Source organism: Wyeomyia smithii, chromosome 3, assembly GCF_029784165.1.
Source record: "Wyeomyia smithii strain HCP4-BCI-WySm-NY-G18 chromosome 3, ASM2978416v1, whole genome shotgun sequence".
NCBI lineage: Eukaryota > Metazoa > Arthropoda > Insecta > Diptera > Culicidae > Wyeomyia > Wyeomyia smithii.
Genome location: NC_073696.1, coordinates 221,486,941 through 221,510,116, shown reverse-complemented (window position 1 = coordinate 221,510,116; position 23,176 = coordinate 221,486,941). Strand labels below are relative to the sequence as shown.

At 41.5% G+C, this 23,176-nt stretch overlaps 2 protein-coding genes across 2 annotated transcripts in view; one reads left to right on the top strand and one right to left on the bottom strand.

The window, feature by feature from the left end:
- The window catches only part of LOC129730427 (uncharacterized), a 291,440-nt gene that overhangs the window by 76,117 nt on the left and 192,147 nt on the right, over positions 1-23,176 (bottom strand). The window lies entirely within an intron of this gene.
- LOC129730414 (histone-lysine N-methyltransferase trithorax) overlaps positions 1-23,176 on the top strand; it is a 96,086-nt gene that overhangs the window by 70,135 nt on the left and 2,775 nt on the right. Inside the window, exons 2-5 of the mRNA XM_055689730.1 lie at positions 3,888-5,277; positions 10,414-20,182; positions 20,250-20,383; positions 20,481-20,656. Of these exons, the coding sequence (XP_055545705.1) occupies positions 3,888-5,277; positions 10,414-20,182; positions 20,250-20,383; positions 20,481-20,656 (11,469 nt within the window). The remainder of the gene's footprint in view (positions 1-3,887; positions 5,278-10,413; positions 20,183-20,249; positions 20,384-20,480; positions 20,657-23,176) is intronic.

Here is a 23,176-nt window from a genome sequence, read left to right as displayed (position 1 = left end):
TGGTCGGCACGTTCTTGTTTGCTTTCGGAGAAGGTAGTTCAGTTTCGCGCACGGTATTTTGACTGCGCTCAGTGTGACTATCTTAATACGGCGCTCTATCGGTTATTCGAGCTGGTAACAATAGTTTTCGTAGTTTACGGTCGGCGTGCGGTTGTTGCGTTTTACGAAATCCATTCGTTTCTAGGTGAATTTAAATTAAGTTCACGGCATTAAACGCGAAGTTTGGTGTGATACAGACTGTTAACGATTGGTAGGTTGCCGAAGATCGTTGCGCGGTTCTATTTATATCGTCTCCTGGTGGCCGGTTGCCCAGAGACCGAGAAGTAACCATATCGTGCGCGAATTTGTGCAGAAAAGATCGCACCATCAACCTCGATGGATCCAGATCAATTCCTTTCCTCTAACACTAATTCCTTCCTTTGATACTTGTGGATGATGCAGAGGATTCCTCGGTCTCTAGTAGCAACAAGTATTGAACTAACACTCCCGATATCCCTTCCTCTATTGATCTGCATTGGGCGTGGCCAGCTTCGTTATTGACCAGTGAAAAGGAAGATCACCAGGAATTGTACACTGAAGATGGTTTGCTACTCCTGAGCACCATTTCGACGGTTCTTTGTGCAATTTCAGCTGATTCTGGTCAATCGCGGGCAACACACGGGCGATCAAATATGCTATGCTATGCTAAAATAGCTCATCTTTCATATTTTGGGCTACTCGCATTCCCGGGAAAAAAATTCCCGGGAAATTCCATCTCGGGACGTCCCGCGAAGGACGCTCTAATGCTGGCGAAGGAATGTCGAAAATATACTATTTTAATGTGGGAATGGAATTATTGTGGGAATGGAATTTTGTGACAATAACTGATTCTGGGAAAGAGGCCAGCAGCCTCCACGATGGAGCTGGAATAATGGGGACTTCTTTCGAGAAGACAAAACTTTTGCTACTGCTAAACGGAATTCTAAAAGCCGATTTCCATTGGCATAAACTACAACTTGATTGTTATTTTCGAATTGACCATTGACTGAACTACGCAACGGTTAATTTAAACAGCAGATGCGTTGCACGGTAAGCGGTTTTGTGAATAATAGAAAGGAAACACTTCATGTTTTACGTTGTTTTCTCCTATTCTCTCTCTCTCTCTCTCTCTCTCTCTCTCTCTCTCTCTCTCTCTATTAATCTCTCGCACTCATATTTTACTACAACGCAACCCTTATTAAGTGTGAGTGATGTGAGCGCTGAGCCACTATTTTTCTAATCCCGTTTTGTTACATAATAGTCACTGATTATTGGGTTACTTTCTCTCTCAACCTGCCTCTCTCTTCAATAAATTAACATTTTTTTAACCAAATCTGCATTTTAACTAGTCCAACCATGTCCCAACAATAAGTAAAAAAGTGGCTATTTATTTATTTTTGATTTTATCTTCGATATATAGGAGGAAAGACCGAGAATATTCTTTTTAAAGTACTGCCAGGGCTAAAGCGTCCATTTCCCGCGGTTTTATTCTTCCCGAAAAATCGCAAAAATAGGTAAAAAAATGACAAAACACACCTAACATTAGTTTTGCTGATAGATTTCTTAAACTTACGAGTTGAAGAACGTAGTAAAGTTTATATTATTCTTTCTTATGAAGAATTTGTATGCAGTTCACTTAATTGGGTTCAGATTCTGTTTGTTTTTGCATGGCGTTTTAAAGTTTTTCCTGGAGAGTGAGTTCTGTGGCTTCTTTCGAACCTCCTTCCTCACGTTCTTGATCAACTACTGATCATATTCTTTGGGTTCCTTGGATTCCGCTAGTGTTCTGCAAAAAATTCTTTAAGAATACCAACTTCCTGTTTCGTCGTGGGATGATGAAATGATAAGCTAATAAAGTGCGTTGGTCTGAAACATTCCATTTGCAAATTAATGCGCAAATTTTAAAAGGGTCTGCAATTTTAAATTGATTTTCCAATAATTTTTACTGCAGAAAACATTTCCTGGGATTCGGAGAATCATTTCCCGGGTTTCGAAAATTGTCTGAATTTTTATTTGAAAATATTGGAAAAATAAATTTCGAGATTCTGCAAGGTTTTTTTCATTTCAAAAACAAGGGGTGAAATTGAGAAAAACGGTCATCTCAAATTTCTCTCGAATTTTGTTTTAAAAAAAAAAAAATTTCGTTGCCTGGAACTCTTCTAAACACACCAAAGTGGGCACTGTTGAGGAAAAAAAGGTTTTTCTCACAAAAACTTTTTCAAACGGTCTCTAAACGACCATACATGAACGCGAAAAAGTTTTTGTTAAAAAAAGTTTGTTTCCTTTAGAGTGCCAATTGATTTATTCGGAATATGTTCAGGCCACAGAATTGTCCGAAACCACAAAGTTTCATTGAATTCTGAGAGGGTGCTTCCAAAATCTGGTCGACTTGACGCGAAATCCATCACGTGTGTTTGTTATATAAATTTAAGAGAATACTTATGGGTTAAATTTTTTTTCAATATTACAAAGGCATTATAATTCTTGCAGGGGGTATCGCAAATCCCTCCAATTATAACTTAGCTAGACACTGAAATTGATTTAAACAACGAGGCAAAATCTGGTATGCTGATTTGTGTAAAACAAAACTTGGAAATAAAAAAATAGGAATGTCTGAATTTCTCAGCTTTTCGTGACACCCACCCCACTGAATTAGAATATTAAACTTGATGATATGTGAACTTGATGGAGTAGTCCATAGTATTCCATAGAACATTAAAAAAATACAACAATTATTCAACTGAATGTAAATGTGAACTTTACGACAGACCATAATCTTATTCTGTTAGACAGTGGCACCACGAACTGCGGTAGAATGCATTTTGTACGACTCACAGTAGAACATATAATTACAAAGCTCCTCGCACACAGTCTGCATTTATAGAACCGAAAATAAAAATCGTGAAAAATGAGCAAATGCAAGGTAATTAAGATTATGATTTTTCATTGCCGGTAGTCCCTTTCTGTTCCACTCTTGTACCACTTGCATCCATGCTATCGCTGTCGTCGCCTCGCACTAATTAAAAATACAGCATTATAAAAAACAGGCCCTTGAGTAGGAAAACAGGAAAAAAAAACTGCACGAAGCTGCCGCTGCATTCATTCGACTTCCTTTCCATCGACAGAGAGTGCAACCAGCGGACAGACGATCCCTTTTATTCTGGTTCTGCGTGATGACGATTTGAATTTTTTTTTCTACCTCCTGTCTTGCAACGCCTTTGGCTTGCACTGCACAGCACGCACGATATATGCAAATTTTTCTTCTTTATTCCCATTCTCCCCAAAGCTGGCGACGCGCCTCACTTTTTTTTCTTTAAACCATCATAATTGCGGAAACTAACCTTTCGCAGCAGTTTTCTCTCCGAGGTGTGAGTATGTTATGACGACGGGCGACCATAAACAAAGGGCAATCGAGACTCTATTCCCGCGCCATCAGTAGAACATAAACTGCTTGCTACCTAAACGATGTTGGTTCTGGATTCTCGTACCACAACGAGCAAAAAAAAATAGAGCTTAGCGATTTCATTCTGGTTTATATACGCCGCTTCCCACCGCTGTTGAAACGTGACGGGCGCTGAAAGAAATGCATTGAAGCTTCACCAATAGGTCCTTTCCTTTTTTTCGAATTGCTGGTAGGTACGACCTACTCGAGCCTAACTAGTAGTTGATTAGCAGAGTTTACGCGAGCACACATGCCATACAACCATTCAGCCTAATCGTTGAGCTTTTGAACAACCTGAAAGGAATGAGTAATTAGCATTTACTTGAAACATGTCTAGCTTTAAGCTACAGTGTTCTATACTACTATATAGCACTCAACTCTCCTAGGGCAATGCTTCTAAAATATTTTTTTTTCTACTCCTTTCTAGCACGCTGCCGACGATTCGGAGAACGGGGAGGACGACGATGACGAAGATGATGATGACGATGACGACGACGATGAGGACGACGAGGAGGATGACGAGGACGAAGATGAGGACGGCAACGATGCGGAAGAACGTAACGGTACCGATCATCACGAGGGACGTGATGGGGAAGACCGAAACGGAGATCGGCAGCAAAGTCCCAAGCACCCAGTCGAGCAAAGGGATGACGAATGTCCTGCGAATGGAGCCGAAAGCAAAGTGTGTACCTTGAATAGCAACGATAAGCAGCAAACGGCTGTTACGCAACCGCCAACCGGAAATAGCTTCGAAATGAAACCATCCTCGCTGTCCGCCATCAGTTCGGCTCTGGGTAAATCTGCCGTCTCGAAGGAATCACCAGCTGAACAGTCTACAGCCAGCAGTGAGTCGGTAACGACCAACTCGTCAGCTTCAGGTGACAACATGACGCCGAACGACGCCGATACCAACACCGTGGAGGAGCCCGTGAAGCCGAAAAAGAAAACCGTCACTTTTCACAGCACTCTAGCAACTAGTGACGAAAATATAGTGAAAAAAGTGTACAATCCAGCTATCGTTCCTTTGATTCCGATTATAAAGAAGGAATGTCTGGCGCGTCCGATTCGGCTCAAGAAAAGTTTTAATCGTAAAATGAAGAAACGCCTCCAACGGTTAGCTATGCAAGCGGCCTCTGCTGCAGCGAAGTCCGAGTGTATAGTGCGTCCGTCGCGGTTAACGGAGATCGTGCTGAAATCCAGCAAGTTTGACGAGGCGTCCACTTCGCCGGAACCGACGTCCAGTTTTTCGGCTGGTTCGAATAATGCAAAATCCGGAGAAACACGCTCGGAGACGCCATCTCAAGACTCCGTTCCTTTTGGTGCTAGTGGGGATCCTTCAGAAGCTCGAAATCTTGCCAGTGGCGGAACCCAGTTCGGTGATAAACGGTTCATCTTGCCGAAACGGAGTGCTCATTCTAGTCGTGTAATCAAACCGAACAAACGATTTCTGGACGAGTTTGAGCTGGAAATCAAGAAAAAAAATAAGAATCTCGCAGCAGCTCAGGCAGCAGCAGTTGTGGCGGCAGCGGCGGCGTCGACAGCGGCCACAACGGCTGTCCCAACTGGTTCCTCGTCATCTTCCAGCAGTGCCAATGTTGGGAAAATTGGTAGTAAAGAAAACAGTGATGATAAAAGTAGTCTCTTTGGTGATAAGATCTTCAAGAATGAAGCGTGCTCGAAGAATGAAGATGATGATGGTTCGAAATCTTGTGATGATAATGTTAGTGAAAAAAGTGACGATGGAAAAAAGAAGCGAGAGAAGGCGAAAAAGGATACGCAAGAGCAGAGCAGAAAGGCGGGAAAAGTGGATACAAAAGGTACGAATGGTTTCAAAACATTTTACTGGTGGTGAACACGAACTTAATTGACTGTAATAACAAGCTTAACGTCTTTCTCATTTGACTGAGTAGGTTTTTTTCGTAACGAGCAGAACGACTGACATTTTTGATGTAGAACATTTTAATTTTTGTGTTGGGTCATTTTGGATCAAACCGATTGGTCAATGTGCGCCGTCGTTTGTTATGACCAGATTACGTTTTTAATTAACATACAGGACAAAAAGCAAAACGACCTCTCCATTATGGTTGCATCATTTTTTTATGCTTTGGTTGCATCATTTTTTTATGCTTTTTTGTGTTACTCGGATAAATAAATAGGGTATGTAGTTAATGAAGTGGAAAATAAGTGAAGTAAAACAGTTTATAACTTGGAAAAATATCTAGACAGAGACTCGAACCCGCAATCTCCTTGTCTCTGGCATAGTGTTTAATCCAATTATAGTAAACTACTGGGACGGTAGTATCCCTCCAAAGTCTATAATTGTATTTCAGTTATAGTTTAATCATTTGACTTTTGAAGATATATTTCGTGACCCGTTTCATGTACCGATTTACGATCCCACCGAAGAGTTCAACTGGTTAACTGTTGTATCTAATGATAATACGTTTCACTGAAATATAAGCAACATACTCTTCTTGTGCTTCAACCAATATTAACCTTAGTACTAAAACTGCAATTTGCTAGAAGCACAGTAATCATTAGGTTTTGCTTCAACAAATTACCGCTGGCTCAAGGCTTGATCAAGCAGCATTATGACGAGGTACGAATTTTACCAATGTTTGTATCACCGCAGCAGACTAAGATTCTTAGGTCAAATCTCATATGGTATCGTATTTGCAAATCCCTCAATTTATTTAATCGAAAGATCAATTTTCAAATACATAGTTTGCCCACGTGGACATTTTTTACAAAAAAAAATTAAAAACCTTTGGTTCTGTGGTTTATTTAGTGATTAAGCCACCTAGACCAAAAAAGTCATAAATGAAAAGAGTCCCATCAAAGTTCACCCTAAAAAGGCTGAAAAGGCATAAAAAGATCAGAAAAAGGCTCCAACATTTGCTGGGATTGGTTCCGAAGTTGGAAGAGACTGAAAACAAAAATGATTTCGAACGTTGTAGCACTATCAAATAAATTATCCCCAGTCTTGAATATAACTTTGAGTGACTAAAAACATGTTAAGGCAAAAAAAAACTAAAAATCTAAAAATGTAAACCATCACAACTCCAAATTCAGCCTCTGATGCATTTATGAGAAATATAGGTGCATGATTTCATGTTTTGCCCAAAATACCCAAAAGCGCTCAAAAAAACAGAACAATTTTAATTTAACTGAAGCGCTACTAAAAACTAGAAAACCCAGTAGGAAACTATTCAAAAATGCACCCTGAAATAACTGGAAGCACTTTAAAAGTTCACGAAACAAATTAAAACAGTGAAAAGGCCACAGTAAAAATTAGTTCCAAATTGATAAAAAATGCATTCCAAGCAGCAGAAAAAAAACTATTCGAAGCATTCTTAAACAATAAAACACATTTGAAAAATTAATCTAAAATTGGTATCTAATATCTTAAAAAAGCCACTATAAACTAGAAAAAGTACCAAAGAAAAACCTATATCAAATTCAATTTAGAATGTATAAAACTTTTGAACATTTGAGATTAAAATATCTGAAAATACTTCCAAAGACTTGAAAGAATAAAAAAGAATGAATTCCGAACTCAGCTCAAAATGATTGCGAACCGTCTATGAAAGCTAGAGAAAGCCGGTAAATGGTTTTAAACTTTTAAATTGGATAAAAAAAACCCAAAATGAAAAAAATTCTCAGTACAAAAGATGCATAAGAAATTAAAAATTCGTCCCTAAATTTATAAAAATATTTCTCTGAAAAAAACAGGGAAAGCTAACTAGGTGTTCCAAATTAGCTTAAAAAGCTTGAGAACGCTCCTAGAATCCAGAAAAAAAAGAAAATAATCTTAAATTTGGTTTGAATTACCTAATAATTTATAAAGAGAGGAGGAAAAAAGAAAATGATTCAAATTCAGCCTAAAAGGGCAAAGCAAGCGTGTATTCCAAATTCAGCTAAAAGTGGTTCCATGCATGGATGAAACTGATTTCAAATGTAGTTCACAGTTAAGTTGAGAGTGCCTCAAAGGGTTACAACAAAGTTTATGATGAATGATTTCAAATTGTTCAAAAAACTGTACCTCTGCTAACGAGAGAAAATGAAAAAAAATGAAATATATTATATCTTACCTTAAATTCTTGAGAGCTTCTCAACATATCTGAAGAACCTTTCCAAAAACACGAAGAGGTCACGAGTAAAACGATTTCAAATTTATATAAAAAATTGCTGACGATGACTCCAAATAACGATGACTTATAAATAAAAGGTAAAACAACATTATTTACAATCCCATCATCAATTATGATGAAAAAAAAATTCATGAAAAACGAAACTTCGTGATCGATTTTTGTTGCAACTATTGCAGAAAAGGAGGTTTCACGGTGAATTCTAGAATACTTCCACATCACCGATTTCAGCTCTCGCTACATGTTGCACATAGTTTGTTGAGAATAAAACTTAGTGCAGGCAGGCGTTAGACGAGGTAAATATTTGCTGTGTTTGGTACGGACTTTTTTGAGCATAATATTAGTTCGAGTTGATATACATGATGGTCCCCGTGGCTCTGTGGTTAGCGATGTCGGTCGGCTAGCTCTCCCACACGGTTGTGATATCGACTCAGCACTGGGGCACGGTTTATCGTTGTACTTATCCTACACATACAAAATGTGCCAAAAACAATATCGATAACGAATTCACTCAACTAATCAAGTTGATCGAGACCGCTATTAGCCCCAAGGCTAAGCGTGCGATATTGTTGTTGATATACATGATCTACCATTACACTATAGCAAATATTTGCCTAAAACTCTGTTTGTTTGAATGGCAGCAAAGCCTCTTCGCTCATTTTTTAACACATATATCTGCTATGCCATTACATGATGCAAATTAAAAAAAAAGTAGTTTTCATTGACAGAAAAATAGTTTAAACCTATTTGGAGTTGGAATCAACGTTGACTAGAGAGTAGCATTTCGTGTAGTAATTTTTTTTTTTGCTCAAGTAGAACGATATTGTTTATCGTTAAAATCATCTGACACATTCTAGGTCTTAATTTATTTCGCCATTCGGCGGTTTTCTGTGAAAGACCGAGCTAAACCTGAATGAAACGATATACGACTAAATAATCAGTTTAATACGACCTAAAATAAATCAGCTTTAAAGCATTCTAATATTTACGAAGTTAACCCGCAAAGATGATTTCAACGTTGAAATCGCCACGACCCAAGGTATTCTGACTTGGAGTTTTATTAATTTATTGATTTCTGGTCGCATTGATTAACGGGTTTCAAATTTTTTTCATCAATTTACCGGTTTCAAAAGTTTTTATCAATATAAAAATTCAAGCAACCATTCGCTCAGTCAGGCCCGGATTTGAGGGGGGGGGCTCCCAATTCAAGAGGCCCCCCTAGCTCTGGGGCGACCTTTTTTTTTGCTCATCACCTTCCAGAACGTTAACTTTAAATGTTTTAAGAAAAGAGGCCTCACAGACAAATTTGCCCCGGGCCTCCCAGCGTCTAAATCCGGCCCTGCGCTCAGTAGTGAACTAACTAGCAAAGAACGACATTAGGCGAAGCTAATATATGCCTAATTTTTCGTTTACTGAATAAGTTAGCAAATATTTTTGACAAATAATTGAAGCAAATAATTCGCTATTACACGGCAAACAAATTTTGACCGTCATGGCAAGCAAATATTTACTCTTGCGTTTGGATAGGGAATTTAGTCTTTGTTGCATTATTGCATAGAAAACTATAGTAAATCTTGCGCAATTTTTCGAGGAACTCAGGAATCCCGGGAGTCTATATTTCTGTTCCCGGGATCCGGGAATCACAGGAAAAGGTGATTCCCGGGAAATCGTTCCTGGGATTGCAAACCCTTATTTTTACTACAAGCCAGTGTATTTTTCAGTAGATCTCTATTTTTTTGAAAAAAATAGCGTATCCGGACATTATTATCACCACCTCCCCGCCCCCTTCCGAGGACAAGTGTGGGCATTTGCGTACTCCCTATTTTCCCTAAGTTGTGCTCGTGGAATTTGGAGCGTCCCTTAAATATTTCTTGCTGCATTGCACAAACATGCAAAAATATGATTCAAGCTTTGTAAGAAAACGGTTTTAACCTAACGAACAAGAATGCTGGTTCACGGTTGCAAACCCAGCATCCACATGATGGTTGTACAAGAAACCAGTTGCTTTAAAATAGACGAAATTCTGTTACACAAACTTCTTCATTGGAGCAAATTACAAAAAAAAATCAAAATATGTTTCAAAGTAATTTACTGAACCATTTCCGACTGAGCCCAATTGCGTAGGTAAAAAGTGGTGTAAAGCAAAATCAAAGTGATATCTGACACAAGTTTGACATTTTTTTAATTTTATAGGCCATATGAAAAATGCACAAATACGTACAATGGAATAGGAAATGGAAAACTGAACCCTAATACAACGAATTAAAACATATATTTACCCCTACAACAAATTTTAATGTCATACAAATAACTTTCACCAATCTTCACGATTCAATTAGAAAATTATGTTGCGATGATCTTTTTTTATGTTATATCAAGCCTAAGTGTACTTCTTCTTGTTATCGGAGTTTGATACTCCGATGTTTTAATCATTTGTAAAAAAAATTTCTGAAAACAAACATCACTCTTAATAAGAAAAAGTGTGTAAACCACAAAGGACTGTTCTTTTTTTTAAAAAAAAAAAGCACTGCAGTCGAAAAATTATGCCATTGCATTGTCTATGATGATAATTTTAAAAACGAACCATGCGTCTCCATAGTTTCTGCTGAAATGGTGACGCATGGTAACTTATAATTCTGACGCACTAATTTTTAAAAATTCAGGGTTTAAATTAGGACAACTAAATAATTTTAAATTTAGTGTTTAAGACGTCATTATATGATTACTCAATTACTCATTGCTACTAAACAAAGCCTTGTCATCACTAGCAACTAAGCTTAACTATGATTTTTTTCTCTTTTCCAGATTCATCCAACTCTGCTTCGGACAACGAACCTACTCGTTCGACTACCAGCATCAATAATCCATTCGCAAAAACCACCTTGCCGGACAACAGCAGTATCAGTAGCACTGGTACAAGCGCGATTAACCCGCTGCTGCTAGTCAAACCATCAGCGCTCTCTTCCACCTCATCTAGTCTTTCATCGCCCAGTGCATCGAACGCAGCCAGTACCGGCTCTGCATCAGTTTCATCGATTTTTGGAAAAAGCATACTCCGGCAGCCCCGACTTCAGTTTACTACTTCCCTACTGAATTCGAATCCTTTGGCTGCGAGTGCAAACGCCAATGGCTCGTTATCTGTATCAACCACGGCAGTCGGTAAAAATAGTCCAACTGCTGCTTCATCATCATCTTCAGCATCACCATCATCATCGTCCTCTTCTCTAGTGCCATCCGCTGTAACCGACGGACCGTTCTCACTGCACCTAAAACCTGGAACTAATCTGGATTCTTCGAAAATTTTCTCCAATGCATTAACAGCAGCTCTCGTGTCCAGTGGCTCTCCTGTGGGTGCGGCCCTAACTTCTCCGGCAACGGTCAGCTCCAGTTGCAGTATTTGCGGAATTACCGCTAACAGTCGGTATTATCAACAGGCTTCGAAGAAATTTGGAGTCAGTTGCTGTGACGTTTGTCGTAAGTTTATATCTAAAATGATTAAGAAGCTAGCGAGTTCCTCCAGTCCGACTCATGGAAATGGTACGATGAAGTGCAAGAACGAAGGAAAATGTTCGATCGGACCCCCACCAATCACACGACCTGATCATGTGAAAACTAGACATATTTTCAAAGAACGGTGCCACGCTTGCTGGCTGAGGAAATGTTTAGTGAGTTTCCAGGTACCCCCGGTACTAAAAGTACGACTAACGCAGACCCTTCCCGCTAATTTGCGGCAGCTTGATGGTCAGACTAACAGCGTATCTTTAGTTAAAAAGGAAAGCATAGAGAACAACATTTTCTCGACCAGTTTATCTAACAATGGTAAATCTTTGATTGCTTCGCGAGGGCTTTGGAGTGTCAGTGGCGGAGAGAAACCCGAGTTCGGAAAAACTAATCCGTTCCACTCACTGACAAATCCGTTAGTGCAAAATAATTCCACTTTCGGCAGTTCGCCAAAAATCAAGATTAACATTAGCGAGAAGCCTGCCATCATGGCTCCAGGGTCTATGAGCAGTCCAAAAGATAACGAACAGCCGGCTGTTGTGGAGAAGGAGAAGAGAGATTCTGATGAGACTGAACTGACAGAAGTTGCCGTCAACAGTATCCGAACGAGGAGTAAAACAGAAGCAGCAGCGAACGCTGTTATCGCTAATGAAACTACTCCTGCTCCGGTCATTATCAGCAGCACCACAGCTGCAACGACAACTACTAGTTCAACGACAACTACAACGCCCGCAGCAACCCCTGATTCAGTTTCCACAAATCCACTCGATAAACGGCAACGAATAGATTTGAAGGGTCCTCGGGTAAAGCATGTATGCCGAAGTGCATCGATTGTTCTTGGCCAACCATTAGCTACTTTCCCTGAAGATGGCAACGATGCCACGGTGGCAACGTTAGAAAATATCGAAACACCACCCAGTGATAGTTCAGCGGACGTAACTGATCAGCTTCCGGAGACTCCATTGCGACCGACAACTCCTAAAGTAAGCGATGGTTATCAGTGCATCGAGTGTACGGAGCCTGAGAGCTTGGCACTAAGCCCACCGGTTACTCCAGTGGCGGATGCCGACACCAGTGGTTCTACCGAAAAAGAACTGGTAATCGACGAAGATCAGCTACTCCCAGAGTCCAGCCCGTCAGCTAGCCCTACACAAGAGGTTCCAGCCCCACCACTAACGGAGAAAATTGATCAACCGGACGTTACGACTACACCACCAACAAACGTAAAGATTGAAAATGAGATTAAGGAAAAGGAACAACACACGAAGAAATCGGAGGAAATAGAAAGGCCAACTACACGCAAGGCAACTTCCCTATTTAGGCCGCAAGGTTTAAAACAAAACATTAACGCCATAACCAAGAGTTTCAATACAAGTGCACGATCAGCCGGGCATGGTCTTGCGGCGGAGATTCCTAACATTCCACTGATTTCGATAGATTTTTGGGAAAATTATGACCCAGCTGAGGTCAGTCGTACAGGTTTCGGTTTAATCCTATCGGAAGATGTTCCCTTGAAGGCTCTCTGCTTCCTATGCGGTAGTGCAGGATTGGATGAGCTGCTATTTTGTGTATGCTGCTGTGAACCATATCATCAATATTGCGTCAAAGATGAATATAACATTCGAACCGGATCACTAGACGACACAGGGGTAAGCCTGCTGGAGTTGACGTCGAATACTGGCCACGGTGGTTCAGTATCCCCACACGAGCAGGCAATGAGCCGCTTCAACTGGATGTGCCCACGATGTACGGTTTGTTACACTTGTAACATGGCTGCTGGCAGCAAAGTCAAGTGTCAAAAGTGCGACAAGAATTACCATACGACCTGTTTGGGAACCAGCAAGCGGCTTCTAGGTGCAGATCGACCATTGATTTGCGCTGCATGTCTGAAGTGTAAAAGTTGCTCTACTACCAACGTAACAAAATTTATTGGCAATCTGCCGATGTGCACCCCATGCTTTCGGCTGCGACAAAAGGGTAACTTTTGTCCACTATGTCAAAGGTGCTACGAAGACAATGACTTCGATCTGAAGATGATGGAGTGCGGTGACTGTAAGCGATGGGTTCACGCCAAATGCGAAGGGCTGACAGATGAGCAGTACAACATGCTAAGTGCACTGCCGGAGAATATTGAATTTATTTGTAAGAAGTGCGGTAAGAACAACGAAAACGGTAATGTGTGGAGGGACGCGGTAGCCGCTGAGTTTAAAGCTGGTTTACTGAGCGTGGTCAAGCTACTTAGTAAAAGTCGGCAAGCATGTGCACTACTGAAGCTAAGTCCACGAAAGAAAACTAGTAACTGCACGTGCTCGATAAGCTCCGGTAAGAGCATCAGCTTTTATTCTTACGGTGCAGCGAGTAAGGAAGAAGCATCAGGTTTCACTTCTAAGAAAGTAAAATTGGAACAGGAACAAGAGTCTATTTACGATTTTAACAGTGAAAATAGCAGCAGTAATTCCAGCTTCCCACCAACTTCCAAGTGCTACTGCTCTCTGAGACCGGTTAAGCCATCTGACATAAGTTTGGTAGAGATCAAGCAGAAGATTAATGCGTACGAGTACTACTCACTGCAAGACTTCAATTACGATATGAATACACTGATCAATGCTATCGGTTCAGAAGACCTATCGACTGCGTACAAGGAATTTCTCAGTGAGACGTTTCCGTGGTTTCAAAACGAAACCAAGGCATGTACCGATGCACTGGAGGAAGCAATGTGCGGGGACGAAATGTGTGATTATAATCCTGTTACTACTACCTGTGATCTGGTTATGGATACGACTGATCAGAAGGTACCGACCGGGATCGATATTCCGCTAGAGGACATAGGTGATTATTTTTACGACTCGACGGAAGAGTTGAAGGACAACCGTACCTGTATGTTCTGTAAGCAACATGGTGAAGGGCTGCCAATGCACGAATCTCGGCTCCTGTACTGTGGTCAGAATAACTGGGTACACACCAACTGCGCCCTTTGGACGGCCGAAGTGTTTGAGGAAATTGACGGTTCGTTACAGAACGTACATTCGGCGGTTTCTCGTGGACGTTCACGAAACTGTCGTCACTGTGGTGTGAAAGGTGCAACAGTTCGGTGCAATGCTAAAGGCTGCTCGGAACATTATCACTTCCCCTGCGCACGGCAAATCGGTTGCACTTTCATGCAAGATAAAACACTTTTCTGCCCGCAACATACCAGTGAGATCAACCGTAAAAAGTGCTCAGTTGAGAAAAATTTCGAAATTAACCGGTCGGTTTACGTCGAGTTGGATAGACGGAAAAAGAAGTTTGTTGAACCGGGCAAAGTTCAATTTATGATCGGTTCATTGAGTGTGAAAAAGCTGGGTCATATTGTTCCCATGTTTTCGGACTGCCAGGACTCCATTGTGCCGACCGATTTCGAATGTACCCGGCTTTACTGGAGCTGGAAAGAACCATGGAAAATTGTGCAGTATCGCATCAAGACGACCATTCAGAACAATAACTATTGTAATGGTACAGATTTTGGACGCAATTTCACTGTTGATCATGGTTCGAACCAAAATTTGGTTCAATGGGGACTGACGCAGATTAGCAGATGGCATCACAGTTTGAATACAGGAGACGAGCACGAACTTGAACCGATTCCAAGCAGTTCCGGGGTGCAGAATGTTCGCGAAAAACCAACAAAACACCTGCTGGAAAATGTGACCGGCGATGACACTAACGATGAGGAACCCCAAAACAACAACGACCTGCTGCCGCAGGAGATCAAGGACGCCATCTTTGAGGATATTCCGCATGATATTCTGGACGGTATTAGCATGCTGGATATTTTACCAAAGCTTATGACGTACGACGATCTGATTGCGATGGATCTCAAGAATGAGAACAATTTCAATGCGGAAATTCTGAAGGAAGTGGGTTTGGGTAACGTTGGTAGTAGCAGCAGCAGTAGCAGTAACAGTAGTGGAGCTACCGGAGGAACTAAGGAGGATGATATGGACGTCGACGAGGAGGATATCAACGAGGCAATCATGAAATGTACCAGTAGTGATCTGAGTAATGATGGTTGGATGAAAAGTATCAGCGCTCCCGGAATAGAGGACGCACTATTGAGCGCTATCAAGCAGCCCTCGTCGTGTCTGGGTGGTAATAGTCGTGAACTAAAGCGAAGCAAATCCGATATCTTGTCACGGGCCGTAGCCGGTAGCCGCGTTTCAGCTCAACAACGGTCCGGTAGCTTCTCATGGAATTCGAAACTAGAATCTACTGCTGCTGTTGTGGCCAAGCGGAGAAAAATAAGTAAACTTGCTGATGTCCTTTCACTTGGAAGAATTAAAGACGAATGCGCAGTGCAGGAACGGCGACGTTCCGCTGTGAGCGAAGAATTTAGTTGGAGTGCAGCCACCAGAAAAGTTAGTGGAGAAGCTTTAAGTGACGGCATGAGTGTTTTCGAAAAACTAAAGATCTCCCAATTGGATGGTATGGACGATTTCTGTGGTGATACCGGTGAAGTTAAAATTTATTCGTCAAGCATGATCGAAGCACCGGTTCGATGCGACCGCTGTCACGCAACTTACCGCAACCAGGAATCCTACCAGAGGCACTTGAACTCATGCGAAGTTCTTTCGACCAGTGAAAGTGATTCCGAGACTCGCTCTCCCCGGCTGTTGAGTCCAGAACAGCAGCAAGCTCAGGTGACGAGTCAACTAGGAAACGGAACGTTTATTTTACCGCAAACCTCTAACGCTCAAACGGTGACTGCAGATATTTACGGTCAAATTAACCAAAGTCAGCAAAGCAATCCGACTATTTCCGTTATATCGGGTCTTAACAATCAGACTATTAATTTGGGCAACTTGAATAATCAGGCTATTCTTTCTAATATCCCAGCATCAATGCCCATAACGATCAATCAAATTCCTTCGGGTATTTCCATACAAACCTCCACGGGAACACAGCAGATTCCCTTACAAGGAACCTTCTCGAATCTTGGTGGGAATATGATTATCTCAAATCAAGGGCAGATCTTCGCGCAACCTATGAATTTCCAGCAATCATTGGATACGAACCAACCAACTTTTGTGCAGAATAAACAACGCTTCATTCAACCTACGCCAACTGCTCAAATTCCACAAACAATTTCTCTCACCAACAATGGACTCAACGTTATTCAACAGCAACAACCACAACAACCGCAACACCAACAACAACAGCAGATTATTACTATTGGACCGAATGGGCAACCACAGATTGTTACAGTAGCAGCTTCCCCACAACCCCAACCACAAGCGACCATCCTTCAAAATCATGCACAGAAGAAGCAACTAATATATCCAACTGTATCGCCCAAAAAACAATCATATTCAAAAGTATCACATTCACCTACGCCGATCAAAGCCAAACGAGCTGTTCCGACCTCCACGATTACTTCGTCTCCAAAAACCATTCAAATTAAGAAACACGAGCCGATCGCTATTCAGCAAGCACCGACCCCACAACCTCAAACGATTCAAACCTTGGCATCACAACCGCAACAGCAACAGCAGATTCAGCTCATCAATACATCATACCCGCTGATACGACCGGCAAGCTCTGTGACCCCGCAGCAAACCAACGCCACTGGAAATCCAATCATATTTCAACAAGCCAATCATCAACCAATCATTGTTCAGCAAGTTGGGGGTAACCAAATTTCCTACGTAACAGATCAAAATCCGGTTCAGTATCTGGCCACTCCAAATGTGCTCACGCAAAACGGGTTTGCCATGGCGACCGCGGGTGAGGGAACACTTGCAGCGGCCGCCAATAATATCCTGATCCCTAACGGAACAGGCGGTTATTCGATGATCCCGGCCAGTGCTTTACAACTGGCTACCCCGCAACCGCAAGTGATTGGTACTATTATTCAGCCGCAAGCCACCACGATCCAGTGTGGAATGATGTCGACAGAGCAGATGGTTCTCGGAGCTACGGCTGCCACACCGACATTGGAAATGGTTACGGATCCGACCTCCGGATGTATGTATTTGACCAGTCCCTCCGTGTACTACGGTCTAGAGACAATCGTTCAAAATACAGTAATGTCCTCGCAACAGTTTGTTTCGACCGCTATGCAAGGTGTCTTAAGTCAGAACTCAAGCTTCTCAGCTACCACTACACAGGTGTTCCAAGCTAGTAAAATCGAACCAATCGTTGAAGTTCCTACCGGGTATGTAGTGCTGAATAACGATGGAACAACATCACAGCAGAGCTTGGCACCGATGCAACTCCAAAGTTCAGCAACTGCGGGGATCATTCAACAACAGCAAGCACAAATCCAACCATCGGTAACGCCAGCACCACAGACGCAAACTCTTCAAGCAACCGTTTCCGTCAGCCAACCCGGAGGAATACAAACGTGGAAGCTTGAACCCCAGCAGAACACAGTAGTTCAACAGCAGCAACATCATCAACCACAGACCACGACTGTAAATCCGCTAAAAGTCAACACTGGAATGAAAAGTATCATTCCTAAATCTCAACCGCAGCTGGTTAACAAGGTTATGCCGAACCCAATGATCAAAACGAGCACACCGGAATACATTACCGCTCCTATGGTATCGTCAAGAATGAACTTCCAACCAGTGGCTTCAGCGGGTGCAATCTACACAACAACAGCGACCGCATTGACTACTACTTCCAAAGTTTCCAATGTGATCAAACCTATCACTAAGAGCACACAGCCGCTGACTAAACCAAGAATAATTGCAAAACCAGTCAAGCAAAGGCAAATGTTGCTTTCCCCGCCACTAAGTTCCCCACAATCCCCTCAAATGTCCCTGCACAATCCGCAGCAGCAACAGCAGAAAATTAATCAACAACACAACGCTCAAATAGGTTTGCCCATTAACAGCAGCAACCCACAGCTGGTTCAAATCAAACCAAGCATCAATAACGACAAACCAATTTTGGTTGATAAGGTAGCTCAACCTATCGTGAAGATGAATTCAAAAAATATCGGAGACTTCATTCCGACTGTGAACAATCAGTCAGCAAAACCAGTGTCACTTTTGAAGAAATCAGAAGTGAAAACAATTTCTCGAATGACCAATAACTCAACGTTCCCGGCTACACAAGCGTCGTTGTCATCACAACAGCAACCACAATGCATTCAAATCAACGTGATTCCCACTAGTAACTTCATTTCGAACGTTGAACAACAGCAGCCGATCGTAGTACAAGCGACTGCGCAATCCCAACCAAAATCCTTGTTATCGATAGGTGACACGAAAAAGAAATCCTCGCAGATGACGATGACGCTGACGCCTAGTTGTACGACAACAGTATCAACCGCTGGCTCGCATACCATGACGAACGCTTCGATCACCATCACTCCGACGCAAACCGCTAGCATCACTCTTCCAACGACTCCTTACCTAATGCCACTCTACTCGAATATTCCCACGAACGTCGTCAACCCAATCCAGCAATCAAACACGACAAACAATGGTAACAACAATGGCACGAACCCACCCGGAACGGTACAAAACCGTCCGACAAATCGGGTCCTCCCAATGCAAGCATCCGCGATTCTTCCGAAATCACCCGAGGTTCCACAAACACCTCCTCCGCTGAAATTGCTAAATGCAATGCCTGATAAGATTGATGACATATCAATCATTCCCAACCATACCTTCAGCCCAGAACATCACGACATAAGTCTGCACCAACCTAATAAGTCTCCACTCAAAGAACCTCATCTCGAGATCGAAATCAAACCCATCGAGATGCTTTCGCATTCATCATCGCCACACAGTGAAGATCCGTTGGACGCAGCAATCGATCAACATCACCAACTGCAACAGCAGCAACAACAACAGCAGCAGCAGCAACAAACACAACAGTTCCAGTTCAGTTTGTCACTCGATCATCACGGTTCCCTAATGGGGACACCAGTTACTAGTGATTCTCCGATTACTGAAATCGAAATAAAATCACTGGAGGCTCCATCGAATTCAACTCTCTCAGAAACAGAGGAAATGCTAGCGGATAACATACAGCAAGAAGAAGACCCGCTGGATGCGGCCAGTAGTGTCAATTCGCCAAGCCTGACAAACGAAGAGTCCGAATCACCGGAAATTAAAAATAAAATATCTGAAATTCTGGATAACCTTGAACAACAAACGAACGAGGAGGACGATTATAGTGATTGCAAAAATTCGGACAGTACGGAACTGTTACTAAACATCGAAAGGGAACAGGTTCTGGAGGCATCACCCAGTCCTATCAAAAGCCAGCAAGAACAACAACTAGTCGAAGAGTTGAACCAGGAACTGCAAGCGGCCAGTGCCCATGCATCACCAGCTGGGTCGTCCAACAGCTGCGAATTGATCATTCCACCGATATTCGAAACCGATCCCAAGAAGGACGACGATTCCGGGTATGAAGCCGAGCAGAAGGACAGTCTTGGTCGCGCATCAACCATCACCAGCCCCACTCATAGCTCCAGCAGTAATCCGTTAACAAGCTGCAGCAGCGAATCACACGCTGAAATGTCAATCAAAGTCAAAAGTAATGAACAACTAACAGGAAAAGGCCCGTCACCTGCTCCAAAAACCAACAGCCCAAAGCTGCTGTACGAAATTCAGTCCCAGGATGGTTTTACCTACAAATCCACTTCAATCGTGGAAATTTGGGACAAACTGTTCGAGGCAGTCCAGATTGCTCGTAAAGCGCACGGTTTGCAACCACTTCCAGAAGGACAGTTAGAAGAGATGGCCGGTGTTCAAATGCTTGGGCTAAAAACCAACGCCATGCGTTATCTGTTGGAGCAACTGCCGGGAGTGGAGAAATGTTCTCAGTACAAACCTCAATACCATCACAAAAAGTCAACTGTTTCCGCTAGTGAGACAATTGCTACAACATTAGGAGGTACATCCTCCATCTATGCGGACTATTTTGACATCATCAAGGAAAATCCGTATGGTGCGGCCCGCTGTGAACCATACAGTTCTCGTTCAGAGTACGATATGTTCAGTTGGCTAGCTTCGCGACATCGCAAACAACCGATGCCAGTCGTGGCGCAAAGCATTGACGACACGATCATTCCAAGGTTCAATACACACGTTAATAGAAGGAAAAAAATCTTATTTTAACATGATATTTTAACCCTTCCGCAGGCGTGGTAGCGGAAGTAATCTTCCGATGGCGATGCGTTATCGAACGCTGAAGGAAACTTCGAAAGAATCCGTGGGTGTTTATCGGTCCCATATTCACGGTCGAGGACTGTTTTGTAACCGTGATATCGAGGCGGGTGAGTGTAAAATCTGTCTTCAATGAGAAGTTCTACGTGCAAATCAGCAATACTTACATTGTTTTGCTATTTATTGTTTTATCTCGAATTCTTTTAGGCGAAATGGTAATTGAATACGCAGGTGAACTTATTCGGTCAACATTGACGGACAAACGGGAACGTTATTACGATAGTCGCGGCATCGGATGCTACATGTTCAAAATAGATGAAAACTTCGTCGTTGATGCAACCATGCGTGGTAACGCTGCCCGTTTTATCAACCATTCTTGTGAGGTAAATGAAAACTGCCAGTCACAACATGTCCTTTAAGCTGGAAGTACAAAGTCAGCAGATCAAAGAGTTAATAGCATGAAAATTTAGTGCTCATTCGATGCTCATTTATTGCCATATCGCCGAATTTAATGCTCCATCATCTCTTTGAAAAATGCACTTGTTTGCTAGCTTAAGGAAATGGCTAGCAGATAGTATACGAAAATAGCATTTTAAGTGACAAAACAGTTCTTTAACGGTCAAAAACATCTAATGCTCATTTGATGCTCTTGAAAAAACCTGATGATCCAGATAATTTCATTGATTTTGTATAAATTTTTCAATAGTATGATAATACATGAATAGCTTCAATTTTTTCAAACATTTTCCTCTAAAAACACTCAGAATCCTCTTGATACGATTCAATACCAATTAAATGCTTTCATATGCGAGCAGTTTCAATAACTTATGTGCATTTTTTCATTCAATATATTTTTTTTCAAAAATATTGTTCTGCTAGCTTAAGAAAAAAGTTAGCAGAGCAATGGCCAGAAACAGCATTTTCAAGCAATAAACTGTTGTAGAATGGCCATAATAATTTAATGCTCATAAAATGCTTTTGAAAAAAACTGATTTTCATGATAATTTTATTGATTTTGTATAAATTTTTCAATAATATGATAATACATGAATAATAAAGAACTTAAGTTAATGTTTGTGTACATGTAGCAAAATCAGCCACGCGACGCCTTTGGTGAAGCGACAAGGCTCGTAGGCCGAAAACACACTGGCGCGACCCACGCCGCGGAGTAGTAGAGCTGTATATTAACCCGCGGCAGGACGCGCCAGTGTGTTTTCGGCCTACGAGCCTTGTCGCGAGGCTGATTTTGCTACATGTACACAAACATTAACTTAAGTTCTGTTCCGTAAATTAAAGAAGAAAATCAAACAAAAGCGTTCCATACTTTGAATTAAAAGGCCTCGCTAGCATGCTCACTTGTTTTTTTTTTTTTTTAATTATTATTATTCTTTAATAATGGGGTCCTAAAGTTTTAAACGGTTTTCTGATTTTTATATATCAGCTGGAAGAGTGCAATTTTCTGAGCAAAACGTGATTTTTAAAAAATGTTTAGCATTTTCCTTTGATTTTCAAATGAAGGATAAAAATCTGCTCGAAATGCCTAAAATGACAGTTCTCTCATATACCGTACATGGGCGAAACGTCATCTTAGACCTTTCGAGCAGTTTTTCTATTATTCATTTAAAAATCGAAGGAAAACGATAAACGTTTTTTAAAAATCACGTTTTGCTCAGAAAACGCGGCTTTTTCGAATGATATATAAAAACCGGTATAGCTTTAGGACCCTATTGCATGAGTTTGGATATTAGGTAACAGAGTACCTGTGCAGTGCACATGTTGCACAGGTGGACCCTACGCCACTACGCGCAGAGATGCCAGATGTTTTTGAAAAATGTCTGCAACTGCTCGAAAAACCGGAAAAATCTGCTTGAAATCTGAAAGAAAAACTATCCGTGATTGAAAAAAATTTCGCTCGCGCCTGCAAAAATCTGCACACATTTTGAAAAAATCTGCGCAAATATAAGGAGACTCTGACAAAAATCTACAGAAACTATGGAAAACCTGCAAATATCTGCGAAGCAATAAAAATCTACACACAGAAACTTAAAATCTGCGTTTTGCAGACAAATCTGCACATCTGGTTTCCCTGACTGCGCGTCACATGGAAATGGGAATTCTTTTGCGACGTACACAAAGATATCTCTCGTTTTTGACAAAACGAATGAGGTGCATGTGCGTCGCGTACATGAGACAACTCGCGCGTAAAATTCTCGTGAGCCCGTCACTTATTATGCTTTGCGATGGTAAGAGAGAAATTGATTTTGTGCAGAAGGATAAAGACAGGAGATTTTATGCAACTTGCTCACCAGTAGGAGTAATAAAAAAAGTGAATAGGATATTGAAGCATAGTTAATATTTTTTAGGACATTTGGTCATTTGAAGCTGACACTGACGTTAGAGTGTGTGTTCATCACTTCAGCATGTTGTGTGTGCACCGTGTGCACAATTACACAAGGATTTAGTGAGAGAGGGAAGTATTTAAACATCCTACGTTTACAGAAAGGGATAGGGAGATTCGACAAAACCGCAAGGTTTAAAAAATAATGAATAGTGCAAAACTTAAAAATCAGTTGAAAAACATCTCACTGATATTATAATAGTTGAACCTTGCCTAAGCAGCAGGGCTGGTAGTGGTCAACGATGTCAGAAACAGTTATTTTAGTGACTAAGTTGATGTAAAACGTGACCAAACAGTACCCAACAAATCGAAAAAAGGGACCAACAGTTGCTAGAAAATAGCCAGAGAAGCTATTGTTATAGAAAAGGGTACGAAATAAGGGTTTCAACCCGTGATTCGCTGGGTACTGAATTTGATGTGCTATATATTTGATGGAAAATGCATTTAATTTATTGAAACTGCTCGCATATGGAAGCATTTAATTGGTATCTAATCGTATCAAAAG